The sequence below is a fragment of the Microtus oregoni genome, unplaced genomic scaffold (assembly GCF_018167655.1).
Source record: "Microtus oregoni isolate MIOR12 unplaced genomic scaffold, Mior012 000006F_ref0000085, whole genome shotgun sequence".
Taxonomy (NCBI): domain Eukaryota; kingdom Metazoa; phylum Chordata; class Mammalia; order Rodentia; family Cricetidae; genus Microtus; species Microtus oregoni.
Genome location: NW_024543065.1, coordinates 26,540,636 through 26,568,613, shown reverse-complemented (window position 1 = coordinate 26,568,613; position 27,978 = coordinate 26,540,636). Strand labels below are relative to the sequence as shown.

Here is a 27,978-nt window from a genome sequence, read left to right as displayed (position 1 = left end):
AACATTTAAACTAAAACCTTAAATTACTAGAATAAACAAGTTGAGGCAGACCTGATGACTCAGACCTGCAATCCCAGCACTTAGGAGGAAGACGAAGAGTTTGAGTCCAACCTGGGCTACATGCTGACAACATGTCTGTCTCCACGGATAAAAACAAAAGAGTGAACAAGTCCTACAAAGAGTAAAAGAAAGATAATTCATTTACCTAAAGGTAGAAAGGCTAGTTTGGCTTTGCTGACTGAGTGAATGATGATGGTGGTGGCGCAGTCTTCAGGATGGGCTCGCACAGAGGGCCAGTGTGATGGCCAGTCTTACCTGTCACCTGGGAAGAGGACCTCAATGAAACACTGTCTAGATAAAGCTATTCTGTGGGCTTGTCTGTGGCTGTCATGACTGCCTTAATTGAGCTGGGACCTAACCCACTGTGGGCAATACCATTCCTCAGGGTTACATCCTGAACTGTTAAAGTGTAGAGAAATTGGGGCTGTAAAGATAGTTCAGTGGTTAAGAACATTGTGGCTTTTTATAGAGGACCAGGGCTCAGTTCCCATCATCCATGTAGTGGATCACAGCTGCCTGTAGTTCCAGTTCTTCTTCCAGGCTCTTTTCCAGCCTACAAGGACACACCAGGAGCATTGGTGCACATAAATTCATGAAGGCATGTATTTAAAAAATACAGATGATAAAAAGATAGATGATAGATAGACGATCTTTAAACGAAAAGTAGAGAAATGGCGCTGAGTAGAACCAGTGTTTATAGCCACTCCTCTCTGCTCTTCACTGTGGATATAACTGAGGCTTCAAGTTCCAGCCACTGCAATGTCAACGTCCCAGTGGTGATGGACAGAACCTGGAATTGTGAGCAGAATAAATCCCTTTCTCCAGTAAGGTGGGGTTCTGTTTGTTTTGGTTTCAGTCAGGTTATTTTAGAAATGAAACAAGGATAGCTAGGATAACACAGTTTTTGCTCTCCCCTTCCCTTGTTTTTTTGAGACAGGGTTTCTCTGTGTAGCCATGTCTGTCGTGGAACTTATTATGTAGACCAGGCTGGACTCAGACTTAGTGATCTGCTTACCTCTGCCTCCCAAATGCTGGAATTAAAGGTGTGTGCCCCAACCGCCCCTGCATGCAGTTTTTTTCTAAGTGTCAAAGCTAGGCTTGTACTCTAAAAATGTCACTTTCTGCCTCAAGTCAATCAACTGACTTGGCTAAGAGACTCGTTTAAGGACTCAGAGCGTGTAATGGGAGAAGTGAGGACAGAGAAAAGAGAACAGATCTTGGAAATAGTGTAGGTGCTTGATGAGCCCTAGTAACTGATTGCACTTGAGGAACTACGGGAAAGAGATCAAGGACACCTTTGGGTTTGAGTAACCACAGTTGCAGATGAATATTGTAGATCACAGAGGCAAGGGCAGAGGCGCAAAGGTCAGCTAGGGTACTGGGGAACATCTGGGTTTTGTGTTTTTATGGGAAGGAGATGGATTTTTGCTGTTAAAAGAAGCATCCTTTTTAGATATGTTAGCAACTGGATGTTCATTTGGCCTTGGAGTCGTCCAAGCCCCGCCAAGATCTGGAATGAAAGGGAAACGCTTGGGCTGAAGACAGAAATCTGAAAGGTATTTTTAGATGGATGGGCCACAAAAAAGTATTAACTGGACGAAGTAAGTCTCATCTGGGAAAGACTGCATAGAAAGGGAAAGGCAGAGGAGAGGGTGAGGAAGAAAATCCAACGTCAAAGGAAAATCAAAGAGGCTACTACCACAAGAGCCCAGAGCAGTGTTTCAGGAAGGACGGGCACAGCTAGGAATATTTGGTCTAGCTTGCCTGAGGCCCTAGGTTCAACCCCAGCTTTGCGGGGAGAGATTGATATACTACATCACTAACTATTTAAAGACTGAACCATTAGGTTTGACCAAATGTGGACCTTGAAAACTACCACTTTTATTTAATCCCCAAGGATAAAAACCCATTTCTGGGATCTGAAGGAGCAATGAAGAGTAACAGGCCACAAATATGAATCTACCTTGCCACCTGTGGGGGAGTTTTTACAGAAAAATAAAAAGGGTGATAGCAGAAGGGAGAAGTTAAGTAAAGAGTTTTAGAGTTGGGGATTGGACTGCCAGAAAAATGGTTCAGTGGGTAAAGGTTTGCCACCACGTCTGATGACCTGAGTTTGATCTCTGGGACCTCTGTGGTGAAACAAGAGGACCAACTTCCCAAAGTTGTCCTCTGATCTCCACATGTAAGATGAGGACATACATGTACACACAAGCACACACACACACACACACACACACACACGCAAACTTAGTAGTACAGCATATGTTTAGCATTTGGAAACTCTGGACTCAGTCCCCAGCTTCTCTCCACCCAAACTGGGTAAGATTCCAATGGGAGTGACTACAAAGAAAATGAGTGTTCATGATCCTGGCACTTAGGAGACAGGAGCAGAGGGATCCCAAGGCCAATACCAGCCTAGGCCATATAGTTCAAGTCCTGATCCTGGCACTTAGGAGACAGGAGCAGAGGGATCCCAAGACCAATACCAGCCTAGGCCATATAGTTCAAGTCCTTGGCTGTAATTCTTAGGACAAGAGCAAAAGATGGCAAAACTATGTAAAATAAACACTTCTGAAAAAAATTTTATTTTTATTTTTTGTGTATGAATGTTTGCCTGTATGTATACATGTACATATATAACTTCTGCTTGCCTGGTGCCCAGAGAGGAGGCTGCTGGATCTCCTGGAACTGGAGTCACAGATGAATATGAGCCAGCATGTGTACCTGGGAAGCAGGCTCTGTCCTCTGGAAGAGCAACAACTCCTGGTAACAATTGAGCCATCACTCTCATTTTTATTTAAAGTAGGAAAGAATGGTCATTGAAAGAAAGAGACTAGCCAGGTGGTGACACGTGCCTTTAATCCCAGCAATCAGGAGGCAGAGGGAGATGGATCTCTGTGAGTTCGAGGCCAGCCTGGTCTACAGTGTGAGTTCCAGGACAGGCTCCAAAGCTACAAAGAAACCCTGTCTCAAAAAACCAAAATGAAAAAAAAAAGAAAGACTAGTTTTTTTTTTTTTTTGATTTTTCGAGACAGGGTTTCTCCGTAGCTTTTGGTTCCTGTCCTGGAACTAGCTCTTGTAGACCAGGCTGGCCTCGAACTCACAGAGATCCGCCTGCCTCTGCCTCCCGAGTGCTGGGATTAAAGGCGTGCGCCACCACCGCCCGGCGAAAGACTAGTTTAAGAATGTTGAGAAATAACTTCTGGACATAATCAGTTTTGTGAAATATAAGCAAAAACTAACTGCCTTAGTTAAAAGTACAAGTGACTTGAGCAATATAATATAATATAATATAATAATGGCCCTTAAGAAAAATGATACATTTTACAAAGAAACAATGCAACTCATTGACACTAGCTAAGTTATCCTGTGTTAAATTAACAATGTTTTACCTTGCCAAGATTCTTGGCACTTTCGTTAACTTAAATTAAGTTGGGAAAAACATAATAGTAATTGAAAAAGCAACTAATTATAAGTAATTATAAGTCAAATTATATTTATACCACAATTAGTGTTTGAGGTGGTTTAGTAGGCTGAGTCTTTACTTCAATAAGCAACCATCAAATAATTGAACAGCTTGTAAAACACAGAAATATTCCTTTAATCTTTATTCCAAGTATAACCACATCCCTCCTTGAATAACTATTATAATAAATAAGGAACATTATATTTTGTCCTAATTCCCACTTTGAGTTAGATGTTTTAAAACCATGGCAAAAGTCTATGCACCTACCTCATCTCATGGAGACGTGTGACTCCATTCCCTTGTAAGAGAAGAGCTAGGCTTCAGGGTAGCAGAAAGCAAATTTCAACAGTGTGTTTCTTTAATGACAATGGGGAAAGGTCACTTTGTCATTGACAATGATAGTTTTTAATTTTACAAGATTGGGGACTTCCGCCCTACCCCAGTATTCCCAAGTAACTAATAACTTTGTCACCATCTCTTACTACTTAAGATAAATAACGAATTCACTTGACCCCTAATTTATGCTTTAGTGAAATTTAAGTGAAAAGTCTCGGTACCTGTTTATACTATTATTATATATCTTTGAAAATCCTTCTTAGGTATTTGAGACAGCACTGTAAATTTGCGGGGTGGTGGTGGTTGAGAGAAATACTTTCAATTAGTTCACCCCTTTAAGAACAGACAAAGACAAAAATTGCCAAACAATCTCGTGTTATGCTTAATAAATCTAGTTCCTGGAAAGTTTTGCAAACTAAATCTCCACCCGTTGACCTATGGGATCACGGGGTAATAAAGGTGGCTGCTACACCCCGCCAACTCCCAAGCTAGGCGAGGCACACGGTGGGAGGTAGATAGCGCAGGAGCCCTCCAAAGCTGGGAGCCCCATTGCTCCTCTCTTTTGAAATAGGAAGACAACGCTTCTGGCTATTGTGTAAACCCGTCGAGAGCGGCATTCATTCCCACATCAGATAAAGCACGAGCAGAATTAAAACGCATTCCAGTCCGACCCCGGGCAACGCGTACGTCACTGACAACGTTGAGTTTTATAGCCTTGGCAGCATTCGTCTCGAGGAAGCACATGAAAGAATGGTTTTTTTAAAAAAATATATCAAACCAACAAAACCCCAAAACCCTGGGTTGAAGCGGTGAATTCTTAGGATCAAAGCCACCACGCCGACCGAGCAGTGGTCACCGCCCCCGCCGAGCCCCGCAGACGCCCCTCAAGGCTCCCTCGTTTTTCTCTGCTAACCAGCTGTCTGCAGCGGGGGACAACCTTGTCTAGCTCCCGCTCTCCCCCAGCAGCTCCACAAGCAACCCCAGCTTCCCAGTCCCCAGCCGGACAACAGTGCAGTCTCCCGCTCAAGGAACAGCGGCCGCTCCATCTGCAACCAAGCTGGTAGTCGCCTGCACTCCCCGTAGGCCCGCTGCCAGCCAGCCGGCGCTCGGCGACGCTTGACTGACACGCTGCTGCCCCTATGAGGCCCCGAGGGCGGGGCTATTGCGTCACTTCCTGGCCTGCCGGGGAGGAGGCCTTATATAAGGTCTGCGCTCACGCAGCGCCCTCGCTTACACAGTATGGCCGGCGACATTAGCTAGCGCTCGCTCAACTCTCTCTAACGGGAAAGCAGCGGACTACAAGAGACTGAACTGTATCTGCCTCTATTTCCAACAGACTCACGTTCAACTTTCGCTCACAAAAATAGCCGGGAAAATTTTATTAGTCCTTTTTTTAAAAAAAGTTAATATAAAATTATAGCAAAAAAAAAAAGGAACCTGAACTTTAGTAACACAGCTGGAACAATCCGCAGCGGCGGCGGGAGCGGCGGGAGAAGAGATTTAATTTAGTTGATTTTCTGTGGTTGTTGGTTGTTCGCTAGTCTCACGGTGATGGAAGCTGCACATTTTTTCGAAGGAACCGAGAAACTGCTGGAGGTCTGGTTCTCCAGGCAGCAGTCCGACGCCAGCCAGGGATCTGGGGATCTTCGCACCATCCCAAGGTGGGTGCGGGGGACCTGGGGGTGCGGCGAGGTTCGAGGCTCGGCCTCAGGTGGGGCCAGGTCGGCGGGCGGGAACTGGCTTCTCCCGCCGCCGCCGTTGCGGGGCCGCCTGGGGGAGGGGAGGAGGCCGGCGCGGCCGCGTGCTCAGGTAACGAGGCCGGGGCTGGGGGCGTGCGGTCCCCCGGCAGGTGTGGTTCGGCTCGGCGTGCCGGCGCGGGCGAGAGCTGGGCGGGCCTGGGCCGCGGGGCTGCGAGCAGGCCTCCCGCCGCGGGCTAGGCGGCCGCGCGTGGCGCTCGGGCGGCGGGATTGGGCGGGAGCGGCCGTGTCGCAGTGCTGGGCCCGCCGCCGCCCCGACGTGCCCTGCAGCAAAGCGCCCCGGGACTGTCCGGGGCTTTGCCCCCGCGTCTCCTGACCTTGGGTTGTGTAACCTGTTACTGAGGGGAGGTCCGGGCGAGCGCGGCGACGGAGGGGTTTGTTCGCCACCGCGGGGTGGAGGCCGACCAGCCCCGGGACCTATTTAATGCCTTCAGCGGGAGCCAAGGGACCTGGGGCCCCGCTCTCACCCGGGCGGTCACACGCGACCACAGGCTGTCGCGCGCAGAGCGGTTGGTGGTCTCCCTGTGGAGAATGGAATCGCGCGTAGAAGTGCGACTGATGGTGACAACGTATGGACCCGGCGGTGGCTCCAGCTGCCGGCTTTGGGGGCCGCGACGTGGGCTTCGCAATGTTCCTCGGGGCGCCACTGCCACTAGGGTGACGGAGGAACCGGCGTGGTCCGGTTCATTGAGAGGCGGACCAATGAGCTCCTGGGCCCTCCGGGAGCCTGGCTCCAGGGTGTGGACCAATGGGCGTTTTAGGAATGTTGGCTGCGCGTTGCAACCGTCTCCTGACAAAAAAGCGAGAAGAGAATCCCGGCGGCCACGTGCTGCCGAGACTTTAAGGCACACTGGGAAACGCAGTTCCTACTAGTTGCTGCGGAGGTTTCCTTTGTAGGGGGAAATGGAGCTGCAGCGTTTATGGTTTTAGTTTTCATGTCTCGTTTGCCATGTGTGCCGTTTTCAGTTGTTAACACCTCACCGTTAATCTCATAATAATCACGGAGAAGCTTGTTGCTCTCACAGATGGAAAACTGGTGATTGTGATGGGCGTCTCCTAGAAAATCTTGGTACTAACCAAATGACGGGATTCTCTAGGAAACTACAAAAACATTTGTATGCCTGAAATCTGTCACACCTTTAATAAAGGGAAGATGTTGTTTTCACCAACCTCATAGTCTAATGGGCTCTAGAAATGGCTCAGCAGATAAGAGCACTTGGATGCTCTTCCAGAGGACGGACCCGGATTCAATTCCCAGCATCCACATAGCTGCCTGCAACCATCTGTAACTCTGGTTCCGGGGGTTCTGACATCCCTCTTCTGGCTTCTGTGGGCATTGCACACGTGGAGCACAGGCACATGTAGGCAAATAAACTGTGTGTGTATGTGTGTCTTGGGTTGAGGATGTTCGAAAACCACACTTAACTTTGTGTGTAACCAAACAACTGAAATTTTTACTGTTTCAGTGTGATTTTTACATGCTTCATAAACATTTAACACATAGTCTTAAGCACTTTTCTGCGGCTAGCTTTATGCAAGTAGTAGCTGAAACCTGTTCGAAAGAACTGAAAGAAGTTCACTATTTTTCAGTGACCGATCAAAATAAAGAAGTCACGCATTGGTTATTTACTATGAGGGTTTAAAGGTGTCTGAAAACAGTAGATGTTAGATAAACCTACCTAGTCAGTGCCTTAAGTCTTTTGGAGGAGCCCTGCAACGTTTCTGAAATGCAAACACCATGGGGTAATAGGATTAAGTAAGCTGATATTTACAGCAATCAAGGTGTTAACAGTTTTTGATTCTGTTTTTTTTTTTTAGACTGCAGGGGGGGGTGGAAGAAAACAGTATTAGTGATATAAAATGCTATGTGTTATGTGTTGAAGGTGTCAAATAACAATTTGGTATTTTGTGGAAGGTTTTGTTTCTTTTTTGAGACTGGGGTTCTCAGTGTTGCCCTGGCTGTCCTGGGACTTGTCCTGTAGGCTGGCCTCAAACTCAAGAGATCTACCTGCCTCAGGGTGCTGGGATTAAAGGCATGCACCACCACTGAGTTATTTTTATCCAGACTTTGAGCCCACTCTTGAACAAAATAAACTTTCAGGGTTTTATGTTTAGGAGTTTCCCCATATATCCTTGGCTGGCCCGGAACTCAACTTTTGTAGAGCAAGCTAGTCTTGGAACTCATTAAACTATGTTGTGGTGAGTAGTATTTGATAATCAGAATGTCCTTACATGTCATTGCTGAAAGTACTGCCTTCAATCTTCAATGGCTATCGAAATGTGAACAGAATAGAAGCTGAAGTTAAAAGATCAACAGACCAGTTAAAATAAAGAAGCAGTTCTTTGAATCATATAGAAAGAATTAAAAATAAATTTAAAATAGTAAAAGATAGATACTACACCATGCGTTTAGAAATAAGAATTTTTTTTCACACTTGCAAGAAGCAGAGGACCACCTTAACATAACCAGGCTGTATATAGTTTTAAGAAGGATCCAGCCGGGCTGTGGTGGCGCACGCCTTTAATCCCAGGCAGAGGCAGGCGGATCTCTGTGAGTTCAAGGCCAGCCTGGTCTACAAGAGCTAGTTCCAAGACCGGAACCAAAAAAAGCTACTGAGAAACCCTGTCTTGAAAATTTAAAAAAAGAAGGATCCAATTGGTCAATTTGTGTTTGCTAGCAAAAGCAGGAAATCTACTTCCGTAAAGGGACTTAAGAATTTTAATAGCAGTTTTGTGATAACCCCCAAAAGGGAAGAAGGGTAGTTAGGAATTGGTACATACCTTTAATAAAATAAAGAGCGAATGGATAGCTGTAAAGCCATACAACAGAATGCTACCCAACAATAAATGAACCATATATGCCAAAAAAAAAAAACCCCACATGAATGCTGTTGAAAACAGATATGCTGAGAAAAGAAGCCAGACTAAAGTGCACGCTGTTAGATTTCATTTCCGTAAAACAGAAGTGCAAACTCATCTGGCAAGACCGGTCAGTGGTAGACTGAAGGCCTAACAGATGGAGGAATATATTGCCTGGGGGGCAGCTTTCAAGAATGCAATGCTGGATGTTGTGGCACATGCTTTTAATCTTAGCATCCTGGAAGCAGAGGTAGGCATTGAAGTTCTCTCTACAAGAGCAAGATCCAGGGTAGCCAGGGCCTCATAGACACACACACACACACACACACACACACACACGTGTTGCTGAATGGTGGACTTGAACATCTTCTAGTGTTTGTAAGATTTCAGTCTAGCAAGAACTCTAGTGGATAAAGACTTGCTGAGCAAACCTGGAAACTGAGTTTCATCCCAGAAGCTCACAATAAAAGTTGGAGAGACACCTCCCAGAGTTGTCCTTTGACATACACAAGTACATCGTGGCATGCATGTCAGATACACATAGACAATAATGATAAAATTTGATGAATGTGGTGACGTGTGCCTTAATCTTGGTGCTCAGGTACAGAGGCCCTGGATCTTTATGAGCTTGCAGTTTGCCTGATCTGCAAAGTGATCCCCCCTCCCAATCCGTCTTGTATCCTTGGAATGCTCTTTTAAGAAGTAAATTTGGATTCACATATTTTTCTTTCATTTTGTTTCATTTTTGAGGTGGTGTCTTGCCTGTATATTGCCAGGATTGTTGCTGGGATTTCAGGTTTGCTCCACTGCCTGAGGAAGTGCTGCTCACCTGTAATCCTATCAGGAGACTGGGACTTTAGGGTTTAGAGCTGGGCAGATACTCGGGAGTTGGCCAAGTACTAGGGTTTGAACTTGATCTCTCTGCAGTGCAGAACCCATTTTTTTGTTTTGTTTTGATTCTGGTTTTTTGGGGGGGTTGTTTGTTTAAGTTTGTACTTGAATAGTGGCATTTCACTTGTATTTTAATAAATAAAACTTGCCGGACGATCAGAAAAGTAATGCAGCCACACTGGCCAGCCTTATACACAAGGCAGCAATAACACACCTTTAATCCCAGTAGATGCACTAGCTTGCCATAGGAACCAGGCAGTAGAGGTACACATATTTAATTCCAGAATTACAGAGGATTATAATGCGGGAGGAGACAGCTCTCAGAAACAGTCTCATTCTGAGATTCATGAATGCAGGATTGCCATTTCATACTGAGGTCAAGGTAAGAGCCAGTGGCTGGCTGACTTGCTTTTAAGATTTTTTTCCCATGTAGTTTTTCAAGACAGGGTTTCTCTGTAGCTTTGGAGTCTCTCCTGGAACTAGCTCTTGTAGACCAGGTTGGCCTGGCTTGCTTTTTAGATCTTAAGGTTGAACCCCAATTTCTCTCTCTGAGCTTTTATTAATCATGCTTCATGCTTTGGAGGCAGGGTCCCGTAAGAGGTGGGCTGATTCATGAGCCCTGTCTGAAGGGAGACAGACACTTCTAAATTGTCATCTGGCTACTGCATGCGTGTGCATACATTTAGTTTATTGGTAATAATTTTCCATGGTAGCTCTTGTAATACCCTATTTTAAATATCTTTGCTAATCTCAGTCTGGAAGATGTTTTCCCATGATGGTTTTACATTTCATATTTAGATACAAAACCCACTTGAAAGTGATTTTTGTGTATGGATGGTTTGAGGGAATAGAAGAGACCCTTGAAGCAAAATGAATCCATCTTTCCAAGCTTTAGTGCTAAGACAAAATGCCCCTTTAGAGTACTTCACGTGAAGGGAGCACATGAATAAGCTTTAGTTATTAGTTGTTTGGGGCTGTGCACGCACTTGGATTTGGTGCTGGAGGGCAGAAGAGGTCATCAGATTCCCTGGAACCTGAGTACATACGTGTGAGCCACCTAATGTGGGTAGTAGCCCTGAATCCCCCCCAAATAAATAAATAATTTATTTATTTTGGTGGCAGGGTCTTTCTAAATAGTCCTAGAGCTCACTGTGTTGACTAGGCTGGCCTTTGAACTGTGGAAATCTCCCTGCCTCTGCACAGTGGTTGCTTTTGGAGGTTGTTGTGAGCAGCTACAGTACTATGTGTTTTGTAACTTGACACAAGGACTACCTTGGTTAGGGTTAGTGATGGCCTGAGTATAAGATTCTCAGAAAGAGACCTTAGTCAAACTCTGTGCTCACTACTAACTTGGTAGCTTTTGTTGAATTTTATTTTATTTTAAATATTTATTTATTATGTATACAATATTCTGTCTGTGTGTATGCCTGCAGGCCAGAAGAGGGCACCAGACCCCATTACAGATGGTTGTGAGCCACCATGTGGTTGCTGGGAATTGAACTCAGGACCTTTGGAAGGCAGTGCTCTTAACCGCTGAGCCATCTCTCCAGCCTTTTGTTGAATTTTAAGCAGTGACTAGGTAAACTGAACTTTGAAACCAGGCATTTTACTTAGGAAGTGATATATAATCACTTGGATTTATAGATTAAAATCTCAGGCCACCTTGTTCAGATAGTCTCTGGCAATAGAATCCCTGTACCATCATTTCTACGAACCTTTCAGGTGACTGGATGTAGCTCTTCTCTTGGATCTGATTTCATTCTGTCTGCCTACTGGCATTGTTCTGTCTCCTTGTGTACATTTTTGTTTATTCACTATAGTTCAGGTATTTTTGTTTTGTGTGTGTGTTTTAGTTTTTTTGTTGTTTTTGAGACAGGGTTTCTCTGTGTTAACAGCAATAGCTCTGGCTGTCCTGGAACTCAACTTTATAGACCAGGCTGGCCTTGAACTCACAGAGTTCCTCCTGCCTCCCTCCCTAGGGCTGGGATTAAAGGCACACGCCACCACTACCCAACTGAGTTTCAAGTATTTTTATCTTGTGAATCTGATTTCATAGTCCCTGTGTGGGCACCAGGAATGTATGTTGTACACAGCCATACATACAGGCAAAACACACAGTAATAATAAGTCTTTTAAAAATAGTCTGTAGCAGCCGGGCGATGGTGGCGCACGCCTTTAATCCTAGCACTCAGGAGGCAGAGGCAGGCGGATCTCTGTGAGTTCGAGACCAGCCTGGTCTACAAGAGCTAGTTCCAGGACAGGCTCCAAAGCCACAGAGAAACCCTGTCTTGAAAAACCAAAAAAAAAAAAAGTCTGTAGCTTATGTATACCTACTGCAGTATAAAAATGATAAAGAATAATGATGTGGTAGAGTCAGAAATACAGGGCTCCATGTGAGTGTTGAGAATCAAACCCAGGTCCTCTATAAGAGTAGGCAGTAACCTACTGTTAACCACTGAGCCATCTCTCCAGCTTCCCTTCTGCCTTTTTAACTGTGTGGTCTTGACTTTGATAGAGTATTTGTGGCTGTTTAATGTTAATGTGCTCTTTTGATATGGTTTCCTTTTTTAGGCTAGTATAAGTTATGCTGGGAGTATTCTTCTAGAGCTAACTTTCCTGTGTGTGGGAAGGGGATCTATACGGTTCCGTAATTGCTGCTCACTTTCACTTTGAGGAGGGCTGGGATTGGAATTTAGCCTGATAAGTACTACAGAGATGCTTAATATCATCTTGTGATTAGTTTATATGATTATTTTTTGTTTCCAGACAACTGTGCAGTTCAGGCTGGCCTGGAGCTGCCTTAGCCTCTCCATTGCTAGGTTAAAAGCATATTCACAGGTGCCGAGCAGCACACAGCTTTTAACTAGACAGTTAAGTTCTATTTAGTAAGAGATAACTATATAGTGTTTGTTTCCTCCATCTTAGTAGCAGCCAGTCATGCTTCTTCAACCAATGGTGATGTTCAGAGTAGTCAGTAGTTTTTCTTCTATCATGGGATAAAGGGAAGCACTGACCTAAAACTCTTAAGTCAGTTGGCTTAGCAACCAAATGATTTATGAAGGTGCATATACATTTACGGCCAAAGGCCCAAAAAAAAGAAATGTGGAAAGATACACTTTTTGTAAATAATGCCTTGTTGGAACCTCTGACAGTCTATTAATTAACATCGATGGTAATTTTTGCTGATGAGGGCAGAACTGAGTCGTTTAAGAACATGTTGTCTGCCTTGGAATAATTACCTGCTAGCTTTACAGGAAGGTGTGCTGACAGGTTTATTTGTTTGTTTCTTTGTTTTTTAAAGAGGGAAGGTTTTATTGCTGTCCACATGATATGAAGAGAGTAGGACTTTATAGTTAGCTAAGGCATTTCTGAGTTAGGTATTTATCTGTTTAGAAAGTCTAGTGTAATCAGTAATAATCGTTGAAGATATGTGCCTTATTCCTAATTCTGCACCAAGATTACTAGCCTGTATTAACTTTCACCATATTGGTCTGTTTGTAAGTCTTGATATTGCGGATTTTAAGCATGGGATTCAAATTGGTAGCCAACAAAACCAACCTATTAGGATCACATACTAGTTTAGTGGTTGGAAATGATTAAATTATCAAAGCTTAGTAAAAACAAATACGTAAATCAGATATTCTTGTATATAATTTTTGTTTTTAAAGGATACTTTCTCATTGACTTAGGTCAGTGTTTCTTATTTGGGGACAATTGTTACCAGGAGACATTTGGCAATATTTGGGGATGTTTTGGTTGGCATAGCTTGGGGGTGGGAGTAGGTAAAGGCCAAGGATGTTTGTACCCTGTGCAGAGAACAGCTCTAATCCCAGCAAGGAAGTATAAGGTCTAGAATGTAAGTATTGAAGTAACTGTTAAGATACTGAAAAAAAAAAGCTGGGTGATGGTAGCACACGCCTTTAATCCCAGCACTTGGGAGGCAGAGACAGGTGGATCTCCCAAGTCCAAAGCTAGCCCGGGCTACACAAAGAAACCCTGTCTCAAAAGAAAAAGAGCATGGTTTTTAAAAAAAGAAATACACACTCTTTGCTTCTAATAGTAATGGAGAGCTGGAGAGAGGACCCCATGATAAAGAGCAGTGACTGCCCTCCCAGAGGACATAGATTGGGTTCCCAGTTTAGACAACAGAACCATCTGTAGCTATCTGTAGCTCCAGTTCCCAGATAAGGTGAGCCCCTTTGGCTTTTAAGTTAGAAGAAGAAAAAGTGAAATGGTCATAATAACAGTGCTTGCTTAGTAATCAGAGGTATGGCAGATCTCTTGGAGGCCAGCCTGTGTACATGAATTCCAGGCTATCTCAAATATAGATTAAATGGTTTTAGTTACTATGTCACATTTTCTGTTTAAAATTCCTAAGAGCCTAGAAATACAACTCAGTGGTAGAGTACTTACCTCTTATGGACCAGGTTCCATCTCTAACAATGGAGGACTAAGGTCTTAAAGAGTAAAATTTGGTAGAAATAGTACTGTTGTTAATTGTGAGTTTCATTACATTAACAGATCTGAGTGGGATGTCCTTTTGAAGGATGTGCAATGCTCAATCATAAGTGTGACAAAGACTGACAAGCAGGAAGCTTATGTACTCAGGTAAGTGTTGTAAGTGTTGAGTTGCTGTCCTGATCATAGTCTTTGTGAAATACCACTCTTCTACTGGAATCTGTTTTCCATTTTAAGAATCTGGTGTGAAATATAATTTTTTTGTTTCTAGATCTGTTTTTTTTTTTTTAAAGCCTTGCCTTAACCTAGCTGTCATCATGGTACCCACATCTGTTGGATGAAGGAAAATTAGGTCCAAGGTTGGTTTAACCAATAAATGCTTTGAATAGTTTATACTGTAAACCTTGGGCCTTGCAATAAATATACATAATATCTTTTTTTAAAACTTAAGTCTGGGGGCTGGAGAGATGGCTCAGTGGTTAAGAGCATTGCCTGCTCTTCCAAAGGTCCTGAGTTCAATTCCCAGCAACCACATGGTGGCTCACAACCATCTGTAATGAGATCTGGTGCGCGGGCATACACTGAGGCAGAATGTTGTATACATAATAAATAAGTAAAAAAAAAAGAGTGAATGGGAAATAAAACTGAATTCTATTCACTCTAAAGGAAAATAAAATCACACAATCTCAGGGTAAATGCATGTACTCCACATGTTCAGAATTAACATGTGTATGTGTAGAATGAGGAATGACTGAATGTAGGTTATATATATGAACTATAAACGGATATAGAGCTAATTTTCTAGTTCTAATTTTGTTGTCGATTATTAGGTTTTGGTGATGAATACATATAAAGTATATCCAATGGTGATGTAAAAATTACAAATATTGATGTGCATTACACTAATTGTATTCTCAGTAATACATGCTGGGGTAATGATCGCTTGCCTTTCTGTTGCAGTGAGAGTAGCATGTTTGTCTCCAAGAGACGTTTCATTTTGAAGACATGTGGTACCACCCTCTTACTGAAAGCACTGGTTCCCCTGTTGAAGCTTGCTAGGGATTACAGTGGGTTTGACTCAATTCAAGTAAGTGCTGGACATGTTTAAAACTGATAATGGTTTTTGTTTTGGTTAGATTTCAGTATCTTACCTCAAAGAAAGGAATGTTATTGATGTCAGAATTGGTTTCTTTGCACCTGTGGTTGGGACTGAACCCTAGGCTTCACATGGTGCTAATCCAATGTTCTGTCACTAAACTATACTAACTGCCCTGCTAATGGTGTTTTGGGGCATACCCTAAGCTTGTCTCAAACTCAGTTCTCTTGCCTTTCTTCTGGAGTTCATTAGTAGGTGCACATTACTGCACTTAGCCTATTTGGGGGAGTGGAAGTGAGGGAGGTCTGGTTTTGGAGCCCTGGCTGGTCTCAAACTTACACTCTTGCTTTAGTGTCCTTGGTGCAAAGATTGAAGCTGTGAACCAGCATACCTGCACCACTAGTATAGTTAGGAATAATTACTCAACTATCCTTGTAAGAAATCTAAAACATAGGCACTTAGTGTTGAGTATTAAAACACTTTCCATGTAAGAAAATCGTGAGATCTGTTTTCAATTCCAGCTTAAAAAGTCCATTGCAGTAGTGAAAGTATGCATTTTAATGTCATTCTGGTCGCTAATTTGTGCTTCACAGTTGGAATATTTGTAACATTTTTATTTTCTTGTCTTTTCTATATGTAGAAAATTGATTTAGGGGAAAAATCTTAAAGATCTCTCTTCTTTCTTTTAAGAGCTTCTTTTATTCTCGTAAGAATTTCATGAAGCCTTCTCACCAAGGGTACCCACACCGGAATTTCCAGGAAGAAATCGAGTTTCTTAATGCAATTTTCCCAAGTAAGTAAAAATAGAATGTAGTAATTCTTGTCTTTTAAAGTTGGGGATGCAACTATTTAAAGATGCATGGGTGTTTTGTTGTGATCTCTGAAGCAGGGTCTCACGATCTTTGAGGTCTGGGGCTGGACTAGAACTCATGGGATTGTTTGAATTATTTCCTACAGGACGGGTGGGGGGGTTAGCACTATATTCTCTATGCTTTGTTTTTCTTTACCTGGGTGTTAAAGATCTCAGACAAATTTTGGTTGTGGGTTTACAAGTTGTATTGTGCACTTGTAAAAATAATGTCAGTGCTGTTAAGGTGGACAGAATGTCATGGGAAGCAAGACAAGGGGGCTTGTACCTGTTCCCTGGTTACTAACTAGACTGAAGGAGCCCTTGAGCCTCAACATTCAAGGCTAGTCTGGGCTATATAATGAGAACTTGTTTCAAAGACAGCAGCTGGGGAGAGAGTACAATTGTAAGTTGCTGGCTATACAAGGACCCAAATTTGATCTACATTTAAAATAAGAACAGGCCCAACCAGGTGTGGTGGAATGAGTTTGTAGTGCTGGTACTGTAGATGCAGAGACTGGTAGGTTCTGTGGCTCACAGCCTAGCCTATTCTGCAGACTTTTGGGCCAGTATCCCAAAAAATGAGGTAGATGGCGCTAAACCTAAGACGTCTTAATAACTTTGCAAAATCACTTACAGGAATGGCTTTAAAGGTGAAAATATAAGGGTAAGGTATGTGTAGCTCACAAGTAGTGGTGAACGCATACTTAGCATGTATGAGGCCCTGAATTTGATCTTCAACACTTCAAGAAATAAAAAGACTTCAGACATTTGCCAGTAATTTATGACCTCAGACACTACGTGCTGCCAGAGAGTGGTGGGTATTTACTTGGTGTCATTTCCAAGTTGGTTTACTGTGCTAAGGGAAATTTTGAAACAGTTTGGGAAGGATATGTAAGTAAAACGGCTTATCTTGATTAGAAAACTAGGAAAGTAGCCAATTCTCTGCTCTGTGGGAGTTTAGGAAGAAGGTAAAGTTTTCTGGTAGTTGTTGCAACCATTTACATTTCAAGAGTATCAGTGGTAGCCTCCCCCCCCCCCCCAAAAAAAAAGGGTGTTTAAGAGCAAAGGGGAAGAACTGGGTGGTGTGAGCAGTTGCTGCTCTTGCCAAGGACCCGGATTTGGTTCCTGGTGTCGGCATGGCGGTGATGCCATGTGGTGCCAGCAGCTCATACAGCAGACCTTTAAAACAGCATTCTAAGAATTCACCCACTTTAATTTCTCTTCACTGATGTTTTTAATAGGTGCCAAATAATACTGTTTATTAAATGGCTAATAATGAACCAAATATCTTCTTTCCTTACAGATGGAGCAGCATATTGTATGGGACGTATGAATTCTGACTGTTGGTATGTAATTTTGATTTGGTTTTGTTGCCCATATGTGTGGGTTTTGAGGAAATGGAAGTAGTGTTTTTTTAAGCTAGACCTTGGTAGCCTATGCTTCCTAATCCCAGCTGCTCTGGAAGCTGAGGGAAGAGGAACAAGACCAGCAAAGGCCATATAGTGAGACAAAAAGGGAAAAGGATGGGGGTGTGGTTCTGTGGTAGAGTGAGTGTTTGGATTCCTGGGTGTTTGAGCAGCTATCCACTGGAGTTTGGTCAGCCACTTAGAACCCTTAAAGAAAGCTGACTCTTCCCTCAAAAGCCATCAGTTGTCACTGGCTTTTCTATTGAGGTTGGGGCCTTGTGACACCCCTCCCCCCTTCCACTCCAGGCTGGAATGTTGACTGACTTGATCTTAACAGGCATCCACAAACTGCTGTGAGGTTTAAAGTGTGGCCGTTATGAGAGGGAGACATGGGCTTGTTTTGTTTTATGAGACAGGGTTTTCTCTGTAGCCCTAGCTGACCAGGAACCCACTCTGTAGACCAGGCTGGCCCCGAACTTGGAGATCCACCTGCCTCTGCCTCCCAGGTGCTGGTATTAAAGGTGTTCACCACCACTGCATGGCTGGACATGGGCTTCTTGAAAGAACCAATGTAAGGCTTATTCTGAACTGTCTGTGGATTATGTTCTGCTTCTGTCTAGGTACTTGTATACTTTGGATTTCCCAGAGAGCCGAGTAATCAGTCAGCCAGATCAAACCCTGGAAATTCTGATGAGTGAGCTTGACCCAGCAGTTATGGACCAGTTCTACATGAAAGATGGTGTTACTGCAAAGGATGTCACTCGTGAGAGTGGAATTCGTGACCTGATACCAGGTTCTGTCATTGATGCCACACTGTTCAATCCTTGTGGCTACTCGATGAATGGAATGAAATCAGATGTAAGTAATTAGAATCTTCCGTAATTGTCTTAATATTTGTATTTTCCCTTTGTATTACTAATAACAATAAAACTTTTCTCTAAGGGAACATATTGGACTATTCACATCACTCCAGAACCAGAATTCTCTTATGTTAGCTTTGAAACAAACTTAAGTCAGACCTCCTATGATGACCTGATCAGGAAGGTTGTGGAAGTCTTCAAGCCAGGAAAATTTGTGACCACCTTGTTTGTTAATCAGGTAATTTGACTTCTGTTTTCTTTTTCTCTTATGACCATATCTTGCACATGCTAGGCAAATACTTCCCAGCCCAACTATAATCTGGCAGCTAGGAGTGATAAGACCTCAAGGTGAATGGGGTAATGGGATTGCCACGAATGTATAACAGGGTGACAGCTGGGTGCCATTCACTGGGGTTACTTGGAGCAGAGAAACCTTACATACTTCATTAGATTTTTCAGCAATCCTTGTTTTATATGGCACCCAGTTAGCAAGCTCCTTTCTATCATTGCTCCCTGTTGACAGCCTGGTCAGAAACCATAAGACAGCCTGCTTTTCAGCCCACAAGAAAAAAGATGCCTTAGTTTGGGACTGGAGAGAGACTGCAGTTAAGAGCACCCTTAGTAGAGGACCCGAGTTCAGATCTCAGCACCCACATCAGCTGGCTCACAAAACACAGAGATGGCAAGGAATCATACAACCCTGTCTCACCACATGACATCTACATACACAAATAAATGCACTAAGAAAATAAATCTTTTTATTGCTGCTGCAGTTAAGAGTGAGGTAGTCATCTATTCACAGCATCACTGTTGTCTGAAAATAATCTGGAGATTGGAAGTACTCATGCTTGTTTCCATCTTTCCCCAGAGTTCTAAATGTCGCACAGTGCTTTCTTCACCCCAGAAGATTGAAGGTTTTAAACGTCTTGATTGCCAGAGTGCTATGTTCAATGATTACAATTTTGTTTTTACCAGTTTTGCTAAGAAGCAGCAACAACAGCAGAGTTGATTAAGAAAAATGAAGAAGAAAAAACGCAAAAAGAGAAGACACACAGGAGGTGGTGGCTGCTTTCTAGATTTTGATCCTGGGGGCTGTGCTCTCCATGACCACCACCTTATAGTTGCAGAAAGCCCTAGATGTAATGATAGTGTAATCATTTTGAAGTGTATGCATTATTCTATCAAGGAGTTAGATATCTTGCATGAATGCTCTCTTCTGTGTTTAGGTGTTCTACGCCACTCTTGCTGTGGAATTGAAGTGCATGTAGAAAAGAACTTTGACTGTATGAATCTCTACAACACTTGTGAAAATGATTCAATTTGGTTTATGCACAGTGTAATATTTCTGCAGGCATCATCCAAAATCCCCCACAGACAAGGCTTTCGTCCTCATTAGATGCTGGCCTCAACTGAACATCTGCGACTGTTCTATTAAATTCCTGCCAGAGTTTTTACATCCAATTACCTCCACTTTCTAGAGCATATTCTCTACTAATGTTATTCAAAACCAATTTTTACTTCATACAGGTGTTTTATGCAATGGCAATTAAAGTTTTTCTTCCACAAGTTGAGTCCTTGTAAGAAAATGCTGATTCCAGTGACTGTTTTGTGTTCTACTGTTTTAATAGTTGTTCTTCCTGCATTTATAATCCTGTGATTGATTTCTTCTGTCACCAAAATCTTTCCCTCTTCTCTCAATTCAAGCCCACCCCACCCCCCAATTAAAGCAATACACTATTACACTGGACTTAAAATATCCCCCCCTCAAGTGGGGGGATTTCGGAGATGGTCTCTGACCTTTTTTTTTTTGTTAAGACATAATGTCTTCTTATTGAGTTGAACTGTGGAAGACAAATGACAAAACTGAATGTATCAAATGAAAAGCATTTTCTCTCCAGGGGTGGGTTAGCAGGGAGAACTCATTAAAGACTCGATGGAAACAGTAGGCTATGAAGTGTACTTGAATTAGCTCTCATGGAGTGCCTGCCATGCCTTCACTAACTTGTTAAGTAGTGGCAGGAGGAAGTAAGTCCGCTAAGTCAAGCATATAGTCAATCCTAGACATTCTGACCTCAGTACGCACTGTCAACTTTTAACCTGTTGCCATCAGTTTCTACTAAAAGGAAAATTTGATTCAAAACAGAATCTGTGGCATTTCTATCTGTGACTTAGAAGTTGTATTTTTGTGTGTAATGCATGTGAGCTGTTCTGACTTAACCTTTTCCTGTGTGGTCTTCCTTTACCATGCTGTTCACATGACCAAATGAAAGGCTGCCCAGAGTGAGGACTGTCCAGATAGTAAACGTATATGCACACACAGATAGTCAGTGGGGCTGGGGCTAGAAACACAGGCTTTCAAGAGCTGGCATGTCAGTGGCAATTGCAGATATTGTGGTATATAAACTGCTGGGAGAAGAGCAGAATGGACTAAAATTTCCTATTTGTTGCCCTTGTACTGTTTTCTTGGTGTTTCTGGACTGATAAAGTGATGTCTTGTTCCTTCTGTATTTATAATGAAACACTTTTTTAGCGTTTCTAAACATAGAATCTACTTGGTTTGGAATCAAGTGGTTGGAACACTGTCTGGATTTTTACTTTAAGCATGCTGTTGATTGAAGGCTTCGTTGGGGAAGCCTCCAATCAGCTTTATCAGTGTGGTTCTATAGTGAGCACAGCAGCTAATGTTTTGGACTGCTATTTGGAGGGCCAGTGCTTATTTAAGCTAACTTTGTAACCCAGTAGATTTTGTTGGTTTGCGGTCTGATTCTCCCATCTTATAGAATTATGAATTCTAATATTGAAGTTTGCATAGGTTTGTGTGGAAAGAAAGCCTAGAAAACAAACTGTAGATTGGATAGTGATCCTAGTTTGATTGCAAGAGGGGAAGTTTTGGTGCCATAATTTCTTTGTTGTTGGACTTTTAATCGGTTGAAATGTATTTCTGTACCACAATGTAAACTTCAATAAAAGTTTGCTTAATTGTCTAGTAACATTCAGAAAGTTTTCTGTTGCTTGATATCGACCAAAAACTAGAGAATTTCACAAACATTTGAAGGTAGAAGTTTACATACAGCCCTTTATAGATTTGACTCTGAAGCCATCAGTAGGGGTCTTGTACAATTTTTTTATTGAAGTTTGCTTGGCAGGGACTCTATCTCTGCTCCTGGTCATTTTGGGGGCTGGTTGGTTGGTTGGTTGCTTTGGGGTTTTTGTTTGCTTGTTTTGACTAGGTGTCTAGTAAGCATGAAAAATGCTATGTTCTGATATTCTCGGATGGGCTTAAATTAGAAGATGCTTTGCTGGTTTTCTGTTTAACAAACCAGGATTGGAATGACTAGATTCCTCAGCTAAAAGGTAGCTGAGGTAAGATCACGTGAGCCCTGTAGGTGGACTAGATATCCCTAGGGGAAAAAAATCAAACACTATGCTTGTATATGATGCATAGAACTGTTGGTGAGAATTTCGATGTTAAATTAGTGAGCATAAGAGATTTGCATTTGTGCCACAAGTCAAATAAGTAAATTTGATGCCTTTATTCTCCTGGATGAATACATGCTACTGTGTGACTGAGTTCCCCACACCCCTCCACTGTTGCTACTGAAGCGGAAGAGGCACCATTGGCTCTGCTTGGATCTTTTCCCTTCCTGCCTTTAGGCTCTCCCATGAATGCTTGTGTTTCAGCTGAGTTCTGTGCTTTCCTGACTTCCAGTTTTCTTTCTATTTTCCTTTCATCTGTCAGAAGTGTCTTTACTGCTGCCTGGGTGATAAGTATCTTGACTGAATTCCTGTCTGTAATCCCAGGAGGTCAGCCTGATGATTTTAATTAATCTTAAAGGTGTGGTGGCACACCTTTTAATCCCAGCACACAGGAGGCAGGGATTGGCGGATCTCCAAGTTAAAGAGACCAGCCTGGTGTACAGAGCAAGTTCCAGAGAAACCTTGTCTCAAAAAGCCAACAAGAAAAGACACGGTAGAGGACCAATTTCCACAAGTTGTCCTCTAACCCCCGATGTCTGTTCCCCCTCACACAAAAGCTTTTCATTTGTTCAATTTAGTATGCAGTAAGTGCTAACCACAGTGCCAAGTAAGTATAGATGCATAAAAAAGTCTATAGGGGCTGGAGAGATGGCTGAGTTCAATTCCCAGCAACCACATGGTGGCTCACAACCATCTGTAATGAGATCTGGCCCTCTGGTGTATGGGCATACACGGAGGCAGAATAATAAATCTTTAAAAAAAATAAGTGTATAAAACTATAAACTTTCCATTGACAGTCTATAGTGGGAATGCAAGATCATTGAAATGAGGGCTGGGCTGTGATACCATATGCCTTCAGTCCCAGCATAAGAGGGTGTGGCGCTCAAAGCAGATTGGTTTAAAATAAAACAGAATTAGTGAAAATTGAAGGCAGGTTTGAAAGACGCTAGACTAGTTAGGTGAAATGTTAGAGGTTGAATGGTTAACATGTAGTAACAAATGTGCTATGAACACATTGAACCAGCATGTAACAAGTTTTAAGTCTTATTCCCTATTTATTAAAAGTCGAATCAGATGACCCAGGTTTTGAGTGGCTTCTAACAGCTCCAGCAAAGCCAAAAGTATTCTGGACTTCTTGAGCTCATGCACAGCTCAAGATACCAGAACCAGTAAGTTTCAGCCCATGGACACAAGCATAGTTAGAGACATTTAAGATTCCTCTCAAGTCCAGTAATCTCAGTAATGCAGAAAAAGCCTTTGACAAAGTGTGACCTCCCTTCATGGTAACAAGCCCTGAAGAAACAAACAGAACTCAATATAACAAAGCAGTACTGATGGGGAAGCCAGCATGTCCTTCAAAAGATACAGTACAGTGGTGCCTCCTCCGCTCACACTCCTAGGACACACAACAAAAACTTTAGTTTTTGGGTCGTGTCCCCCCCCAGACAGGGTCTCACAGTGTAGAAGAGGTTGGCCACTGAACTTGGGTTGGGGTTAAGGTATGTGCCACCATGCACTGATGGTCCTAGTTTTTCTGTACTTGCTGAGAAAGATCAGGGGATGCCATCCCATTCACAGTGGCCTAAAACAACAGCAAAACCTCAGAAGTAAGGGCTGGAGAGATGGCCCAGCAGTATTGAGTGTTCAGTCCCCGGCACCCACATGGCATCTCGCTGTCTTTAAATTCAGTTCCAGGGGACTCAACACCCTCATGATGAGAATTACATGCTTGTACACGTGTATGCAGGCAGCACATTCATACAGTTAAAGCTTTGTAATTTGTGTTTAGTTGAAATAGAATTTTGTCACTTTCCCCCTTCTGAACCTCCCGTGTCCTCCCACAAGTTAGTACTTTTTTTTGTGCTGTTTTACACATGCATGTGTGTGTGCATTCACAAACAATATGAAATTGCTGGGTTCATATTTCATGTATGTGATTTCAGGGCTGTCCACTTTTCATTGGATAAACAGTATGGGAACTCATCCCTGGGAGAGGTCAATTAGTTTCCTTTAGTTCTTCGTCTTCAGGTGGAACCCCTCAAAAAATTTCCCCCTTGCCAGGCGGTGGTGGCGCACGCCTTTAATCCCAGCACTCGGGAGGCAGAGGCAGGTGGATCTCTGTGAGTTCGAGACCAGCCTGGTCTACAAGAGCTAGTTCCAGGACAGGCTCCAAAACCACAGAGAAACCCTGTCTTGAAAAAAAAAAATTTCCCCCTTATTAACATTCATTGATATTGTCATTGTTCAAGTGCTTGGAATATATCAGTATTCTCATCAGCTGCAGTAAATCAGCTCTTACTAGAACAGATGTTTAAAAGGGGATACCGTGATCAGGAAAGTGTATTCCCAGGGTGAAGCTTATCCAAGTAAAAGGCTATCCAAGACAATAGCCAGAGCTTCCTAAACTTATAGATTCAGATAAAATTACTCTGCCAAAAATGATAGGAATTGAACATGTCATTTTTGTGCTTCTCATTGCAAACTGAGGAGTTTTGAGTTGATAGGCCAGGTCAAGATGCTGGGTCAGTGGCTGGGTGTGGTGGTGCACACCTTTAGTCCCAGCGCTTGGAAGACAAGTCCGCAGATCTGAGTTTGAAACCACCTTTGTCTACCTATCAAGATCCAGTACAGCCAGGGCTACAAAGAGACACTCTCTAAATATACATAATATATACATACATATGTATAAATAATGTGTATTTATATATTGATCTTGAGCTGTAAATCTTGCTTTTGCAAGGTTTTTTTTGGGGGGGAGGGATAGGGTCTCACTGTGTAGGGCTGGCTGGGTGGAACTCACTATGTACACCAGGCTAGTCTTGAATCCCAGATCCTCCTGGCTCTGCCTCTGGAGCGCTGCGACTGATGTGTACCACCATGTCTGTCTCAAACATTTCTAGATGAAGAGACTGAAAAACTAGAGAGATGAGCTGGTGAGGACAGGAGACCAGTCATTTTCCTGCCTTTGTGTAGGTCATACCACCCTGATGAAGCAGGAAACAAAAGCTTGAGTGCATGTAGATAAACTGCAATAGCAAACACGACTGGAAGAGTTTTGCAAGTTTGGACTAAACATTTGCAAAAGGTAACATTAAAATGCAGGTGAATTTCAAAGTGTCACTGCATCTTCCTGAAAGCAGTTTCGGTTCCTTAGAACTGAAATGTGGACTGTCCAATTTAATCACTTGGGACATGTGACTTCAGTGGCACCTTACTAACTAAACCGTGTGAGTCCCAAGTACATTCCCCAACAGGCCACCCTGATCTACAAAGTGAGTTCTGTTGTAATAATTGGAGTGGTGGGGCTGCGTCCCTGGCACCCCTGCCGCCTGCAGGGCTAGCTTTAGCTTATGTCCCGAAATAATTACATGGAAACTGTATTCTTTTAAACACCGCTTGGCCCCTTAGTTTCAGCCTCTTAACCCATTTCTATTAATCTATGTAGCACCACGAGGTGTGCTTACCAGGGAGATTCTATCCTACATCTGTCTGGAGTGGGAGAATCATGGCGACTCCTGACTTAGCTTCTTTCTCTCAGCCTTCCGTTCTGTTTACTCCACCCACCTAAGGGTGGGCCTATCAAATGGGCCTAGCAGTTTCTTTATTGATTAACCAATGAAATCAACAGATTGATATATGACACTCCCACATCACTTCCCCTTTTTCTGTTTAAACAAAAAAAAAGGAAGGCTTTAACTTTAACATAGTAAAATTACATATAGCAAAACAGTTATCAAGCAAGAATTACAGTTACAATATATCTATTTTATCTTTTATCATAACTAAGGAAAACTATAACTATCTATTCATTCTTCAACTCCATCAAAGACTCCAGAAGGATATAATACTACCTAAGTAAACAAGAAATAAGAAAACTCTAGAAATGACAGAGACATCTCGCTGCCTGGACAGTCACCCAAAGTTTCTCTGTACCATTGGGGCATCCATCTTCAGCCTTCAGGCCCACGGTATCCAGCAGACATTTTCACCAAGCAGGAAATTCCAAAGACAGTTCCGTCACTTTCTGCTGTGTCCTGCAGAATGTCTCGCAGACTCTTTCATGAGTCAGGAACCCTGAAAGACCATCTCGCCTTTAGGCAAGTTCAGCAGTCCTCTCTCTGCGGGTTCTCTTTGTCCATTTTATGCAACAGTCCAGGCAAGAGCAGTTTCTTGCCCAGATGGCTATCAAACTCCATAAGGATCCTCTTCTATGCCCATCTTCCTCTCGAAGTAGATTGGTGCCGCCAGGAGCAGACATGTCTCATTGTCATGAAAAGTCCTAAGTTATTAAAATATTTTAAATGCCATATTCTGTAGCCTTTGAGAGATATGAAGAATGCCTATCTGAAATATATCTCTATATATCTAGAAAATCTAAGTAACATGACTACAAACTTGACTATTATTTATGATTATCCATCAACAACCTATATTTGTAATAGAAGAAATCCACAGGATCTGGTCCTCTGTGAAAACAAAAGAAGACCCTCTCCAAAGCATCATATTCTTAGACCCAAATTTTGAAATCGTAATACCCTTATATCCATTCTGGTTTAGCTTGGCAGCCCATGTAATGAAATGTCTCTCTGTACTTAGCTCCTTTACAGTCAAAAATTTTAAAGAAAGCACAATATACATAATCCAGACTCTGTGAATTTTCCATTTTTATGTGGCTTATTTTTCTTTATTTCTTTTAATCTCTTAACTATCTGTACTCTGTCTCTTTAAAGACTTTACCTTTTTTTTTAAACCATTAACTTTATTCTCTATATTTTTTTTCTTCTCTCTCTCAAGCCTACGTACATTCATCCAACAGTGTGATCTTTTATGTCTGAATCTGTTTTATTGTGAATCTGTAACATTTTTTTACTATCCAGGAGCATTTCTTAAAATGTTAAGCAGTTATTAAAAACTTAAGTTGCACCATGTACAGGTAATACGGTAATAAGGTACAGCCTGTTTCCTGCCCAGTCTAAACCTTAACTGCACTGTTATTATGGTAATTACGGTAGTTCCTGCCCAGCACAGTTCAGCATGGTGGAGCTGAGCAGCTCTTGCCTCAGAGCCATTTGGTGCCTCTGAGCCACACACAGTTCCAGGCACACAGCAGTCCACATTGCCATCAACCAAGCCATAGCACATTACTCCAAATGCTCCATTCAAAAGCTCTGTCTCGGGGCTGGAGAGATGGCTCAGCGGTTAAGAGCATTGCCTGCTCTTCCAAAGGTCCTGAGTTCAATTCCTAGCAACCACATGGTGGTTGACAACCATCTGTAATGAGGTCTGGTGCCCTCTTCAGGCCTGCACACAGACAGAATATTGTATACATAATAAATAAATAAATATTTTAAAAAAAAAAAACAAAAGCTCTGTCTCCCACAGGAGCCAGACAGAGATCGCAATGGCGGCACAGCCTAGAAAGCGGCGGTTTAAAACTGCAGCTTTTTTCCTGTTTCGGCTGCTGAGTCAGGAAGTTCTCTCTGCAGCACGCCACCCACAAGCCACAAAAAAACTGTGTTAAACTCTCTCCTTTTTAAAGCCCTCTCAGGTTTTTAAGTGGATTTAGGCCATCACGTCTGGGCGCCACTCTGTTGTAATAATTGGAGTGGCGGGGCTGCGTCCCCGGCACCCCCGCCGCCTGCAGGGCTAGCTTTAGCTTATGTCCCGAAATAATTACATGGAAACTGTATTCTTTTAAACACCGCTTGGCCCCTTAGTTTCAGCCTCTTAACCCATTTCTATTAATCTATGTAGCACCACGAGGTGTGCTTACCAGGGAGATTCTATCCTACATCTGTCTGGAGTGGGAGAATCATGGCGACTCCTGACTCAGCTTCTTTCTCCCAGCCTTCCGTTCTGTTTACTCCACCCACCTAAGGGTGGGCCTATCAAATGGGCCTAGCAGTTTCTTTATTGCTTAACCAATGAAATCAACAGATTGATATATGACACTCCCACATCAGAGTTCCAGAACAGCAAGGGATATACAGAGAAACCATGTCTTGAAAAACAAAACAAAATCATGGTGCCTATATTGGGGTAAAGACTTCCTGTGGACACAGAGCTGGAGTAAGCAGCTGTTTTCACTGTCTGACCTTTCTCACGCCAGGAGGTCAGGCTTGGTGAGCTCTCCCAGTCCCTCACCTAGTCACCAAGAGTTACAGCTCTGTAAGGAAATGTGATTATCATCTTTTAAGCAAGATAGCTCTTGAGATCTGGTTATGCCACACTCCAGGTTATTTCAGTCGAGTAAACCAGTGGCCTTCCAAGCTATTCAGTGCCCTAGGAGCCTCCGTTTTGCAAGTGCCTTTGCCTCCATCTTGAAGGAGAAGGATAGCTGTACCCCACCTGCCAGCACAGACTGGTGAGTGGCCTATTCCTGGAAGTAGAAAGGGAGTCTGTAAGTTTATAGGCGTGAATTGCAGCTATAGGGGTACATAGGTGTACTAAACGTATCAGAGA

The 27,978-nt window shown here is 42.8% G+C and overlaps 1 protein-coding gene across 1 annotated transcript; it reads left to right on the top strand.

Annotated features, from left to right (window-relative positions):
* The first annotated feature begins 5,083 nt into the window (after positions 1-5,083).
* On the top strand, positions 5,084-19,605 carry Amd1 (adenosylmethionine decarboxylase 1). Its single transcript, XM_041654024.1, has 8 exons — positions 5,084-5,523; positions 13,891-13,977; positions 14,788-14,914; positions 15,614-15,716; positions 17,077-17,119; positions 17,800-18,037; positions 18,122-18,277; positions 18,908-19,605. The coding sequence occupies exons 1-8, from the start codon at positions 5,414-5,416 to the stop codon at positions 19,046-19,048; spliced, it is 1,005 nt and encodes a 334-aa protein (XP_041509958.1). The 5' UTR covers positions 5,084-5,413; the 3' UTR covers positions 19,049-19,605.
* The last annotated feature ends 8,373 nt before the right edge of the window (positions 19,606-27,978 follow it).